Source organism: Marmota monax, unplaced genomic scaffold (genome assembly GCF_021218885.2).
Source record: "Marmota monax isolate L192 unplaced genomic scaffold, Marmota_monax_Labrador192_F-V1.1 WCK01_AAM20220418_F8-fsc00192, whole genome shotgun sequence".
In the NCBI taxonomy this organism is placed as follows: Eukaryota; Metazoa; Chordata; class Mammalia; order Rodentia; family Sciuridae; genus Marmota; species Marmota monax.
Window position 1 is genome coordinate 1647261 of NW_026693786.1, and position 14393 is coordinate 1661653.

General features: G+C 34.8%; 1 protein-coding gene across 1 annotated transcript in view; it reads right to left on the reverse strand.

Annotated features, from left to right (window-relative positions):
* Positions 1-14393, reverse strand: part of Zdhhc15 (zinc finger DHHC-type palmitoyltransferase 15) — a 112262-nt gene that overhangs the window by 54231 nt on the left and 43638 nt on the right. Inside the window, exons 3-4 of the mRNA XM_046462121.2 lie at positions 6761-6855; positions 230-350 (exon numbers count right to left, since the gene is read on the reverse strand). Of these exons, the coding sequence (XP_046318077.1) occupies positions 230-350; positions 6761-6855 (216 nt within the window). The remainder of the gene's footprint in view (positions 1-229; positions 351-6760; positions 6856-14393) is intronic.

Sequence of the window (14393 nt, forward strand, 5' to 3'; positions counted from 1 at the left end):
AATATAGTAAAATGTTAGTGGTAGATTATAGTTTTGGTGTTGCAGGTGTTTACAATTCTCCCAACTTTGATATGTGTTTTAAAACTTTTATAATAAAATGTTGAGAAAAAATTCCATAGTGGCTTTCAGAAGATGAAAGAGATAATGGGCTAGGTTGACAACATACATCACTTAATGTTTCTGAGATCTTTGCTGAACTTCCTCTCTTGCTGACATTGAATACACTGACCTCCACTCCCGGTTCTTGTGTAAACTGGTAGCTTCTTGGCCATATCAATAAGCATTTCCTTCTGGACCTCAGGTCTCTCTTCATTTTCATAGCGCTCCTTGTCTGTATAGGACAAGTGGAACTGGAAGCAGAAGTGATAGGCAAGACTTTATTTTACAATGTTTGCAGAAAGGATTTAAAACAATAAATATGTAAATGAAAATATCTGTTACCTATCCTTGAAGATCAGGTACCAATTTTGCTTATAACCTGGATACTTATCTCTGTTATATTATCTGACTTTTATCTCAATTTTCATAATTCTATGGTATGTAGTACTGTTGTATAAATACAGTAAAACTTAGATAAAGTATCTTGTCCAAGGTTGAACTCATTCAGCTCAGCTCATCTGACTCCAAGACTTGCACATTGTTCACTCCATTATACCATAATATGATGTTGCAAAGCAGGTTTGTAACACATTGCTTCCTAGAACCCGTTGAAGGTTAACCATGTTTATTAGGTTGCATGTGTTTTTTTCAGATGACACTGATAACAGTCTTGGAGAAGCTGGATGAGACCGTGATATTATCTGCCTATTCTAGTCATAAAGTAGTAGAAATTTGAGTATTTCAAGTATGTATTTGAGAAGTTTTTTGATACGGACCTTGTTGTCATATTATGCAAAGATACTTCACTAATCTTGCAAACAATATGCTAACAATTTCCCAAAGTAATACAGATCTGAAAGCTTTCTTTTGTCTGGGCCAAAGGGTAGACAAAGGTGAAAAAGGGAATTTCTGGGTTTAAGCCTCAATGATGCTCCTGAATATAAACTCAATTTGGAAAATCAGACACTCTTACTTTTTCTTCTTCTGTAAATTCAAAAGATCAGTTCAGATATGCTGGGTAAAAATAAGAAATTGAAAGTCTTACTTAAAGTCTAATTTTTAGATCATTTAAAAATATTAAAACATCAATCTTTTAACCCTTCTAATTGGTATCTAATATAGTATCTTATGCAACTTTATTTTATCTTTTTAAAAAATGTTTTTTAATTGTGGATAGACCTTTATTTTATTTATTTACTTGTAGTACTGAGAATCAAACCCAGTGCCTCACTCACACCAGGCAAGTGCGTTACCACTGAGCCATAGCCTCATCCCCTTAATTTTATTGTATTACTGTTTTGTTGCTGTGCTGGAGATCAAACCCAGGGCCTTGTGCATGCTAGGCAAGTGCTAGGCTACTTAAGCTAAATATATGCCTATAGTGTATAATGACTCAGCAATTCCACTCTTAATTATATAACCAAGAGAAATGAGTGTGTGTGTACATGTGTACATGTGTGTGCATACATATAAAACACATATATGTATACAAAAGATGTGTACAGGGATGTTCAGTTTTGTTCATAATAGAAAAAATGGTAACAATTCAAATGTCCTTCAATGAGTGAACAGATGAACCAATTAGGATAAAAGGGAATAATCTACTTTAAGAACCATAGTGGTATGTTTTATGGTATAATGTTACTCTGAAGCAAAGTAAGCACCCTCTTCAATATATGTGGAAATGTGTAGGAGCATTTTGGGATGTTACAATAAATGTGGTATACTATAGGCACTTAATATTTAGCCCAGGATACTAAGGATTCTGCAATGAACTGTACCAAAAGGCTATAAATATATGTTACAAAGTAGTAAATGAATATAAAAACATCTGGTTATTTTATTTCTTAGTAGAACAATTATCTTGATCAACACAAAGGTATGAGTTCTTTAAAAATTCTTTTTTACTTTTGATAATTAAAAGCAGCACCTTGGGGCAGCACTTTAGTTATTGAAATGTTCTTACAAATGTAACTTTCTTATGGTACACTGCATATACCTGAAAGGTGAATACAGGGTTGTTTCTACTTGTATGCGAGAAATAACTTGTGGTCTTTCAAGAGGTCAGCTTTGTTTTAGAATGTCAGGCATGGATGCCTTATTTCAGGAACTAACCAAGCCTTGTTGAGTATCAGAATGCAATGAGCCAATGAATGCATTTGGGTAGGACAAATGATGATAGACTGGGATGTATGTTGTATTAGAGAAATTAATATTGTGGAACTCTCCATTCTCTTAACAAATTAAAAATGATAAAAGATGTAGTTTTGTGGTGCTTGACTAAATCCTGTCATTATCTGTCATGGTTTAGATATGAGGTGTCCCCCATAAGCTCATGTGTGAGACAATGCAGGAAAATTTAGAGGTGAGATTATGAGAGCCTTAACCTAATTGATGAATTAATCCCCTGATAGGAATTATTAACTGGGTGATAACTGAAGGCAGATAGGAGGAGGTGGGTCATTGGGGCTGTGCATTTGGGGTATATATTTTGTCCCTGATAAGTCAAGTTTAGTCTCTCTCTGCTTTCTGCTACCATGTTCTGAGCTGCTTTCTTCTAACACAGCCTTCTGCCTTGATGCTCTGCCTCACTGTGGGCCCAGTGCAATGGAGTTGGCCATCTATAGACTGAGACCTCTGAAACTATGAGCACCAAATAAACGTTTCCTCCTCTAAAATAGTTTCTGTCAAGTACTTTGGCCACAAAATGAAAAAAACTGACTAGAACATTTCACCCAGTTTAGGCTTATAAAATTGCTAACCATTCAGGTTGCAAGTGTTTTTTTCAGGTGACACTGATGAGTCTTGGAGAAGCTGGATGAGACTGTGGATGGCCTACAAGCTTCATAAATAATATAAAGGGGAAAATTATTTTTATTGAGCTTAAATCACATAACTTAAATTTAATTTTAAAGGATGCATTTACAGTGTACAATTCAGTGATATTTAGTACATTTCCAATGTTGTGTAACCATTATCTAGTTCCAGAACATTCTCACCACCCCAAAAGGAAATACCTTACTCATTAAGCAGTGTCCATTCCCATCTATCCCCAGACTTGCCAACCAGTAATCTACTCTCTGTCTCCATGGATTTTCTTTTTTTTGGGGGCGGGGGCAGTCCTGGGAATTGAACCCAGGGACTTGTGCATGCAAGGCAAGCACTCTACCAACTGAGCTATACCCTTAGCTCTGGATTTGCCTTTCTAGATATTTCATATAGATATGATCAAAACTGTGTGGCCATTGGTGTCTTGTGTCTTTCAATTAGCACATTTTCAAGGTTCATCCATGTTATACTACATATCAATACTGAGTTTCTTTTTATGACTGAATAATATTCCTTTACATGGGCATACTGTACTTAATTTTTCCATTTTTCTGTTGACGGACTGTTAAGTTGTTTCCATAATTTAGCTATGGTGACTAGTGCTACAATGAACAGTTAAGCATAAGAATTTATTTGAATACTTGTTTTCAAATATTTTGAGTATATATCTAGGAGTGGAATTTCTAGGTCACATGGTAACTCTACATTTAACTTCATGAAGAACTGGACAGCTATTTGCTATACTAGCACTACCATTTTATATCTCTAGTATCAGTTTAGGAGGATTCTGATTTCCTCACATCTTCACCAATTCTTATTATTTTTCATTCATTCTTTCATTCAGTTTTGACCTTCCTAGTGGTTATAAGGTAGTATCTCATCATGGTCTTGATTTGTATCTCTCTAAATAACTAAGGTATTAAATAATTTTTCATGTGCTTATTAGACATTTGTATATATTCTTTGGAGAAATGTCTGTTCAAGTCTCTTCTCCAGTTTTAAATTAGGTTGTTTATCTTTTGTTGTTGAGTTCTAAGAATTATTTATATGTTATGAACACTTGATACATCATATGTATAAATTGCAAATATTTTCTACCATTCTTTGTGTGATCTTTTCATTTTTTTGATAGTGTTGCTTGATGTTCAAAAGTTTTAGTTTTGGTAATATCAAATGTATTTATTTATTTTTTGTTGTTTGAGCTTCTGTTGTCACATTTAAGAATCCATTGCCAAATCCAAGGTTATGAAGATTTCCTCCTAAGTTTTTAAAATATTTTTATTAGTTGTTGATGGACCTTTATTTTATTTACTTATTTTTTTATATGTGGTTCTGAGAATCGAACCCAGTGCCTCACACATGCTAGGGAAGTGTTCTACCACTGAGCCACAACTCCAGTCCCCCACCCCTAAGTTTTATTCTAGGAATTTTGTAGGTTTAGGTCTTATATTTAGGTCTGGTCCATTTTTATTGTAATAAAATATATATAACAAAATTTAACTATTGAAACTGTTTATAGGTATACAGCTCAGTGGTATTAAGTATATTCCCATTGTTGTGCCACTATCACCATCATCTCCAGAACTTTTATTAATGACCCAAAGTAAAATTTTATACTCATTAATTAACTCCCCATTCACCACCCTGTATTTTTTATATGTTGTTGTTGATAGTAGGCATCCTAATGGTTATGAGGTAGCATCTCATTGGTTTTTGCTCCTCATTTTCTGGTTAAGATATAAAATTAGACTATTTAAAATACTTATCCTTTTTAAGCGTGTTTACAACTTTATTGAATCCCATGGGTTTTTTTTTCATTTTCATTCATCTTTGTTATGGTTTAGATATTAGGTGTACCCTAAAAGCCCATGTGTGAAACAATGTAAGAAGGTTTAGAGGAGAAATGATTAGGTTATGAGAGCCTTACTCAATCAGTGAATGAATCCCCTGATTAGGATTAACTGAGTGGTAACAGTAGGCTGGCAGGGTGTGGCTGGAGGAGGTGGGTCCCTGGAGGCATGCCTCTGGGGTATAGATTTTGTCCTTGGTGAAAGGAACTCTCTCTGCTTTTCAATAATGTCCTGAGCCACTTTCCTCCACCATACTTTTCTGCAGTGATGTTCTACCTTACCTCAAGCCCCAAGGAATGGAGTCAGTCATCTATGGACTGTGACCTCTGAAACTGTGAGCCCCAAAATAAATGTTTCCTTCCTTAAAATTGTTCTTGTCAGGTCTTTTGGTCACAGCAGCAAAAAAGAGCTGACTAAAACAATCTTGACGAATTTTCTAATTTTCCTGTGATTTCTTATATGATCCGTTGGTGAAGAATGTGTTTAATTTCCACATATATGTGAATTTATAGTTTTCCTTGTCTTATTGATTCTAGTTTAATTCCATTGTAGTCAGAGAAGATACTTTATATGAGTTCAGTCTTGTAAATTTACTGAGATTTCTATTGTGGCCTAATGTGTGGTCTATACTGGAAAATGCACTTAGGAAGAATGTGTATTCTGCTGTTTTGAAGTGGGTATGTTACATGTAGCTGGTTTATAGTGTTGTTCAAATCTTTCATCTCCTTATTGATCTTCTGTCTAGTTCTTTTATCTACTATTGAAAATACGGTGTTGAATTCTCTATTATTGTATGACTTTATATTTTTTCCATTAAATCTGTTAGCTTTTGCTTTTTATAGTTTGGGGTTCTCTTATTGATAACTTTCACATATTCTTGATAAAGTGACCCTTTTTTCAATATAGAATGTCTTCGACTCTTGTTAAGTCTGACTTAAAGTCTCTTTTGTCTGATATTAGAATAGCCACCCTTGGTCTCTTTTGATTACTATTTGCTTATATGTTTTTCTGTTCTTTCAACCTTTTTATGGCTTGCTTCTAAAGTTAAATTTTGTGGACAGCTTAAATATAGATCATGATTTTTTAAAATTCATTCTGCCAATCAGCCTTTTACAGGGAAAGTTTAATCCACTTATGCTTCAAGTAATTATTCATTAGGAAGGATTTCTGCCATTTTGCTCTTTATTTTCTCTCTATATTATATCCCCCATATTCCTCAATTCCTGCATCACTGCCTTTCTCTGTGTTTAATTTTTTCCTTTTGTATCATTTTGATCCATAATGGAGAAAATTTGGATCCACACTTTTCCTAGTGTTTGGAAACTGGTAAAATCTTTCCTATTGCTTTTTTTTACCTACTTCAGAATCTAACTTAGCTTAGATAAATGCTTAGTAGCATTTATCACATAATAAATGTCTGATATAACCACAAATTCCTTCATGAATTTCAAATACTGCATGAAACATGTGGATTTAAGAGAACACAGCTTGAAAATGATTGATTAAACAATTATATTTTTCTTCAGAGTCTTGCTGGGTATGAAAATAATACGCTTTCATAGAACTGAACTTGTTGAGGTCTCAGAATTGAAGTAGGTCTTTGTTTTTTTCTAATTAAATCACAGTACAGGTAATGGTTTCCTAGTCTTAAGATATCCAGGACTAGTGGTTTCACAAACTCATTCAATAGTCTGCCCTACCTTTAATGTACCTTTATCACTAAGTGTTCTTCTTTAAGATGAACTTAAACCAGTCATGGTGGTGTGCAACCAAAACCCAAGGGACTTGGGAGGAAGAGGCAGGAGGATCACTCAAGCCTAGGAGTTCAAGGCCAGTCTGAGCAACATAACAAGACCTCATTAAAAAAATGATTACCCTGATTTTATTTTTAATGGAATTTAATTGCTCCACTTTTGTCCTCTTCTTGCTTTATTAGCATCTCTACTTTGTTCTTAGCATGTATGAAGTAACGATATTCTTACCTTCTGGTTAGGTTGCTGTGGGAGTGTAAAGATAGACTTCCAGTAGGTCCATGCAAAGAACACAAAAATAGCATGGTAGAGTATGAGGTAGATAACTGAAATGAAAAAAAAAATCAGGACTTATGTTAACTTTTTATCCATTTTGAGAGTTCAAAAAGACAAACTTCCATGACAAATTTTTATCTTATTTTCCTATTGCCAAGTATTCTCTAGTATTATTATGAAATATTCATTTCTAACATTTTCCCAAGCAATGACAGAAATAAGTCATAATGCCAAATTTTGAAGCAGAGACTTCCTGGAGGTTGTATGCTCTAAAAGTTGCCATGTGATTCTGTGAGTAAAACAGAAAATGTCCTTTATGACAATATAGGAAAAGCTACTTTTATTGTTATTATCTCTGACACTGGGAGTAATGAAATGTGACAGCTATATAATTTAGAGATTATACCATTCTCTCATATTATTATAATATTCCATATTATCTCACTTTATTTTCTCAATAACATTGTGCAATAATAGTATAGGGTAGTTAATTAATTATCATGGGTAGTTGATTAACCAAAGCCACACACGTAGTGTATAAAACGGCATAGTGTTAATAGCCAAGTATTAGACATAGGACTTCTGACTCTAGGTCTCAAGCTCTTTTCAGTAGCCCAAAACATTACACACTTTTGATGTACCTCTAAAACAGTTGCACAAGTGGCTCTCCACTGCCTTCTCTTTCATAACCTTTGCCTCTTAGATAGCTCTTCTAACATGGGGAATTTTGGTATTCTCCACCAAAGTGGTTATAAAACCGAAGGTCAGTTTTTGTTTCATTGTGAGTCCTTGAATGGCTTGGTATTATTACTTCAATCCATCAGAAAGACTCAAGGGAATGATGTGACTCAAGATAAAGGTAACAGGGCTGAACCTCTCATACATTTATGGCTAAATTGAAAAATGCCTTATTCTCTGGCCCATGCTTCCTGCCCCACAGTACAAGACATTTTATATGTGCTTGACTTTAGTAATTATGAAATCTCATTTTAAAATTCAAGAATATAAAGTAAAAGATTAATGTTCACCCCACACATACATCTAATTTCCATTCTCCTCATCTTAAGGCATAACATCTCTTTGGTGTTGGGTATGTATCGTTCCAGATCTTCTCATTTTTATATGCTTATAAATGTATTCATACAATAAACATGAAATTTTTATGGTATTTAAAATTTTTATTTGTGTTGTTTTTGAAAAGTAATACATGCATAAGGTTCAAAATTTGAAGTTAGGGAAGTATACAGTGAAGTCTCCTTTTTATCCCTGTCCCTCATCTGCCCAGTTCCTTTCCCTGGAAACAATAATTTATTGTGTATCCTTCTGAAGTTTTTTAAAAACAAAAATCACTAGTGTGCTTTCCATACAAATAGTAGTATTCTACACACTAGTCTATATACTATTTGATATTAGTAGTAGTCTATACAGTATTCTATATACTATTCTGTACCACACTTGTTTTTCACTTAGAGTTGTAGATTATTTCACTTTATATAATTTGGAGAGAGTGAGCTTTCTCAATTCCTTTTAAAAGACTTCAAGAGATTCCATTGCATGAATTTACTATAACTTATTGAACCAGACTGTCTGATGGAACTTTTGGGTTTTTTCCTCTTCTTTTTCTAATAGAAACAATACTTCAATAAATAATGTGTATGTATATTGGTTAGCACATGCACAAAAAATGTGTAGGATCAACTCCCTAAAGTAAAATTGCCAGGCCAAAAGGTATGCCTTCTAGTAGATATTGCCAAGTTGCCAATGAGAAAAGTTGTATTTGATTTATGTTCTCAACTTCAATGAATGAATGCTTCTTGCTCCATAGTCTATCCTTTGTGAAGTGTTATCATGATTTTTTTAATCTTAGGCAACCTTTATGTTTATAGAGATCAAGAGTAATGGGGTTAACCAATTTAGATCACCAGGCTGATAACTAAACACTTGCACTTGGCAGTATTTTACTGGCATTAACTACGTTTTATTACAATGATTGAGATGGGAAGTGTGGGACTTTAACTTCATCCAGGTCCTACTACACATTATTGACTGGTTTGCTTATGGAATTGGAAATGGCTGGGTCTCATTTCTGTATTCCAAGGATTCACATAAATTATGGATGCTTTTTTTACAGACATGTAAAATGAAGGATCTTGTGGCTAATGAAATCAAGGTTATTCCATAGATTGATATGATAGTTTATACTATAGATTTCATAAAAATTTTAGAGTTGGTGGAGACCATAGAGATTATCTAGTTCAAACCACTCATTTTATAGAGAGGTAAATGATGCTAAGAGATGACAAGTGATTTGATCAGGGTTACCAAGTGAAGTTATAGAAGCAATAGAACCAGAAATCAGGTTTCTTCACTCCCAGTCCAGAACTCATTTTCTTAGAACAGAAATTCTCAAATTTCAGTTTGTATCAAATTTACCCAGAGAGGTTATTAAAATGCACATTGCCAAGCCCTACACTAAAGATCCTGAATCAGTAATCTGAAAAGGAGTCTAAGAATCTAGCAACTCCTCAAGCTCATTCTGAGTTAACACCATAAGAAAGAGAACCTCACAGGCCATTTGGTTGCCCAGCCTACCATCCAAAGGAGGAAGCCCATCTCTAACATCCCTGGCAGCCAATTACTTCATCTCTGCCAATGTGAAATGACTATTTTTGAACTATGGGCAGGCCTCATGATTCTCAATTTTATATATAAAATATATATATTAATATATATATAATTTTATATATAAACTATATATTTAAAAATATAATGTTCCTAAGCTATGGTCCCAAATGCATGCAAGTCCATTCTTTTCTGCCTTAACATGCAACATATTTCTTTTTGTTAATTTTTTTTAGTTGTTGATGGATGTTTATTTTATTTATTTATATGTGGTTTTGAAAATATCCAGTGCCTCATACATGCTTGGTAAGTGCTCCACCATTGAGCCACAACTCCAGCCCTGCAACATATTTCTTTACAATTAGTATTTATACCTAAAACTGTCATTTTTATAAACTGCAAGGACACTAAGTCTTTCTTTTAATATGATGTTCCAGTGAGGTTTCAGATCACTAGAGAAACTGAACAGTTTATGAACTGTATCCCTGAACTGTCATGACTCATTGACATTGGAATGAAATGGGAAAACATCTTTAAAAAAAAAGTAAATAAAAGCAGAGTAGAGCCCTTTGCTTATCTGATAGTCGTGGGGCATCAGAAGCTGCAGGAGCTAAGATTATCTACCACATGAAAGCCCAAAACCCTTGAAGTGTGCGTGTGTGTGTGTGTGTGTGCACGCGCATGCACACTTTTTTCTCTTTCTTTCAACAAGGTTTTCAGCTTTTCAGGTTTGCAAGAGGAGCAGAAATAAGCCATAGGGAACATGACCAACTGCCAAAGAAAAATCTACCTAAGTACGTAGTTTGCGTTTAGTCAGTGTGTTGCAATGTGAATAGCTCATTATGGTAATAGGTTCTGAAATTAGAATGATTACTTGAGCTTTATTCCTAAAATAATGATTCATAAATACCTGGATAAAAATGATAGAATCTGAAATTACATGGTTGAAGTAGCATAAACTTGTTATTAGCAACATGTTTGGCCAGCGGGATGCCTTTTCTAGGTGTTGCTCCCAGGGACTACTTGGGAAATGAGTGACTGTGTGTGTGTGTTTCTGTATGTCTGTGTGTATGCAATGTCTGTGCACACATTCTTGTGTGAATAATAATGAATGCAGCAGATAGACTACTCTGAATGAAATAAGATGAGCATCAAAGTGGGAAAAAGAGGAAAGTAAAGCAACTTTACTATATATTTTCAGAAATACAAATGCTAAGAGTTGTTGCTGTGACAAAGTATCTAACATTTTCTCTTTAAAAGCTATGGTTGGAAATATTTAGTTTAAAAACACAGGGCTAGGGATGTAGCTCAATGGTAAAGCACTGGTTGTATGAGGCCCTTAGCTTGATAGCCAATAGTGGAAAACATAAATTTTTAAAAAGGAAGTAGAAACAAATAACAAAGACTAGCTTGATCATTTCAAAGTGACTTTCCTTGTAAGGCAGGAAAGAGACATAGAACAACAGGAAAATAGCTACTTATTAGCATCACATTGCTTTGGGCTAGGGATATAGCTCAGTGCTCAATGCTTGCCTGGCAGGAATGAAGATCTAGGTTCAATCCCCAATACTGTAAAAAAAATGAGATTATTTTATGTAATACCTTTCATGCAATTGATGAATAAAAGCTCTTAAGTTGATAGAGGAGGAAAATGTGGAGAAAGAATCACCTTGCAATTTACACATTTTTACGATTTAGATAACGTGTCCCCCAAAATATCATGTGTGAGGAATGCAAGAATTTCCAGAGGTGAAATTAGATTATAAGAGGTATAACCTGATCAGAGAACTAATCCACTGATACATGTTAATTTAGCAGCAATTGTAGGCAGGTAGGGTATGACTGGAGGAAGTTGGTCACTGGGGTTGTGCCTTTGGGGTTTATATTTTGTTCACGGTGAGCAGAGCTCTGTTTCTTGTCGCCATGTCCTAAACTGCTTTCCTCAGCCATGCCCTTCTGACATGACGTGCTGCCTCTTCTTGAGCCCAGATATGGAGTCAGCTGTCTATGGACTAAGACCTCTGAAATTGTGAGCCAACATAAACTTTTCTTCATCTACATTGTTTTTGTCAGGTCTTTTAGTCCCACCAATGAAAAACCTGACTAAAACACACACTATAATTCAAATAGGGACAGCAGTTGTAGCTTTAGCAATTGAAAGAGATCTCTCCTAAACTCCCTATTTTAGCTCAGGATAGAAATCCCCAGATTATGATCAGGGGAAATTTGTCAGCAAGTGACATCTCCCTTTGAGTTCAACACTTAACAATGAGGTGTTGATTCTAATGTTTGAGCTTACTATCTTACTTACTTTGACTGTTTTATAATTTCTAACAAAGAGCTAAACCTTCTCTCTCCCTTATCTGAAGAAATGGAGAGAATGAGGTAAAGGCCCATAGGTTGTGCCCAAGGACCTAAGGACACTTCATGAGAATATAAGAATTGCACATGAGTTGTTTCTGTTGTAATTACCTCCTAGCATTTAAGGTTTTCTCCAGTTGTTTCCAAGGTTTAGACAGTTATCTCCCAGGAGACTCTCTGATGGTGGGATCAAATTCTGGTGCCAACATATAGAATTGTGTTTTGAAAGGGCATAGTCTTCCTCATTAATATCAATTTCAAAAGTTGGGGTTATAACCTATGTAACCCAATCTCTCTTAATTATCCATTAGGTATATGCCACTCATCAATTTATATAAACTTTTCATAAAGCTAGTATGTTTTCAGTCTATACCAGTTCTTGGGCGCATAATGAGTCTCATAAGTTTGCAAGCCACTATTGTGAAATAGGGCTTCAGCTTATTATACTGAAATTAAACTTAGCCTTTCCTTTCCTTTCCCCTCCCTCCCGCCCCCCCCCCCTTCTTTCTTTCTTTCTTTCTTTCTCAGTGCTGGAATGGGACCTAAGGCCTGGTGCATGCTAGGCAATCACTCTACCCCCAGCACAAAGCAGAATTTTTAGGTTTCAAAGAGCTTTTTCAGTTCTTATGTATAAGAATTTGGTGAACAAAGCCAAGTTAACAAAATACACAGACTTCATGTATTTGCGAACATGAATTATAGTCCCTTTCAGTTTTTGCTCTGTCCATGTTAAGGATGCTTCTGCCTTTTGGTCTATTTTGGACATTGAGGTTTTATGTGAAACAAAATGGATTTAGAATCAGATGACAGGAGCTTGAATTCTAGATATGCCACTTAATAGCCTTGCCAAAAATCACATGAATATATGTAATCATATGTATATGTGCATAGGTATGTGTGTGCATATATGTAATATGCAAAATATATGCTTAACTACATTTTATATGATGTGCATATATATGTGTATAATATAAAATGTAACATGCATTTATAAATATATAAGTAAATATTTAAGTATATATTATATGCATATTATATAAAATGTGTAATATATATATATATATATATATATATATATATATATATATATATATATATATATATATTTAAATACTTGCCTGACAAGGTTGTTGTGAGAACTTAATTGACTTAAAAATATGAAAGTATCTGACATACTTTAAGGACTTAAAAACAGCTATTTTTTCCTTTCCCTTATTTCCTCTCAAATCTTAGTGATTTGTCTTTTGAGATATAGTGATAAAAATTACAGACTTCAGGGGCAGACACAAAATGGCTTTGTTAAAAGAGAGGAGAATAGTTAGTTTCTAGTCTTCTCTGTTATGTCTAGCTTTTCATTGATTCATTCATCTTGGGGATAAAGAACTACACAAAGCAACATCCTTTGGGGAATAATCTTGGGCTGCTTTAAAATGTGTAGTTGGGATATAATTATTCCACATGTACAATATGGATTAAGTACAGCCCATTGCCTCCATGTTGTCAGGAATATTCACTGTGGATTCTAAAGAGGAACAGAGAATCTCTATTGTCTACATGGTTACATGGTGCTGGGGATTTGTGAACCAATTCTCTTTTTTTGGCAGGAGGATACCAGGGATTGAACCCATGGGTGCTTAACCACTGAGCCATATGCCCAGGCCTTTCTATTTTTTATTTGGAGACAGGGTCTCGATTTGCCTCGCTAAGTTGCTAAGGCTGGCTTTGAACTTGCCATCCTCCTGCCTCAGCCCCCCACCCCGATCCTCTGGGATTACAGGCATGTGCCAGCACACCCAGCTTGTGAATCAATTCTCATTGGTCAGGTTAATGAGAGGGGTTCTACCAATTGCAGGTTTGCTCCCTCAGAATGTATTATCTTTTGTTGATGCAACCAATAAATCCTCTGCCTGATTAACATGATGTTGACTTGATTTATTTCTTTTTTTTTTTTTTTTTGCAATGATGGGGTCCAAACCCAGGGTCTTGCACATGGTAGGCAAGTGTTCTACTACTGAGCCACATCCTTACACCTTTGATTTATTTTAATATCATAAACTGTCAAGAGTTTCAAATGACCTCAGATGCTATTTGGTGTAGTCATCTAGAATACACATAAATGTGCTTTACATTATCCCTAATAATCAGTTACCCAGCTTTTATTGTAACACTTGAAATAATGGGGAACTTATCAATTCCTGGGAAGCACATTCTATTGCTGGAAAACTCTGACTGTTAAACACATTTTCTTTATATTATGGAGAAACATGTCTCCTGGAAATTCCCTCCCATTGATCCTAATATGGGAAGAAATCAGATTTGCTTAAAAAACAACTCACTAATAAGACAAACAATTAAAAAAATGGGCAAAAGATTCAGCCAACTTCACAAAAGAAGATATACAGATGGCAATCACATGAAGAGATGCTTAACATTATTAGTCATTACAGAAGTACAAATTAAAACCCACAAGGAGATACCACTTCATACCCCATAGAATGTTGCCAAAAACCAAAACAAAATGAAGCAACGAGATGATAACATCAAGCAATGGTAAAGATTTACAGAAAGTGGGATTTTCATATATCACTGGTGGGGAAGCACAATG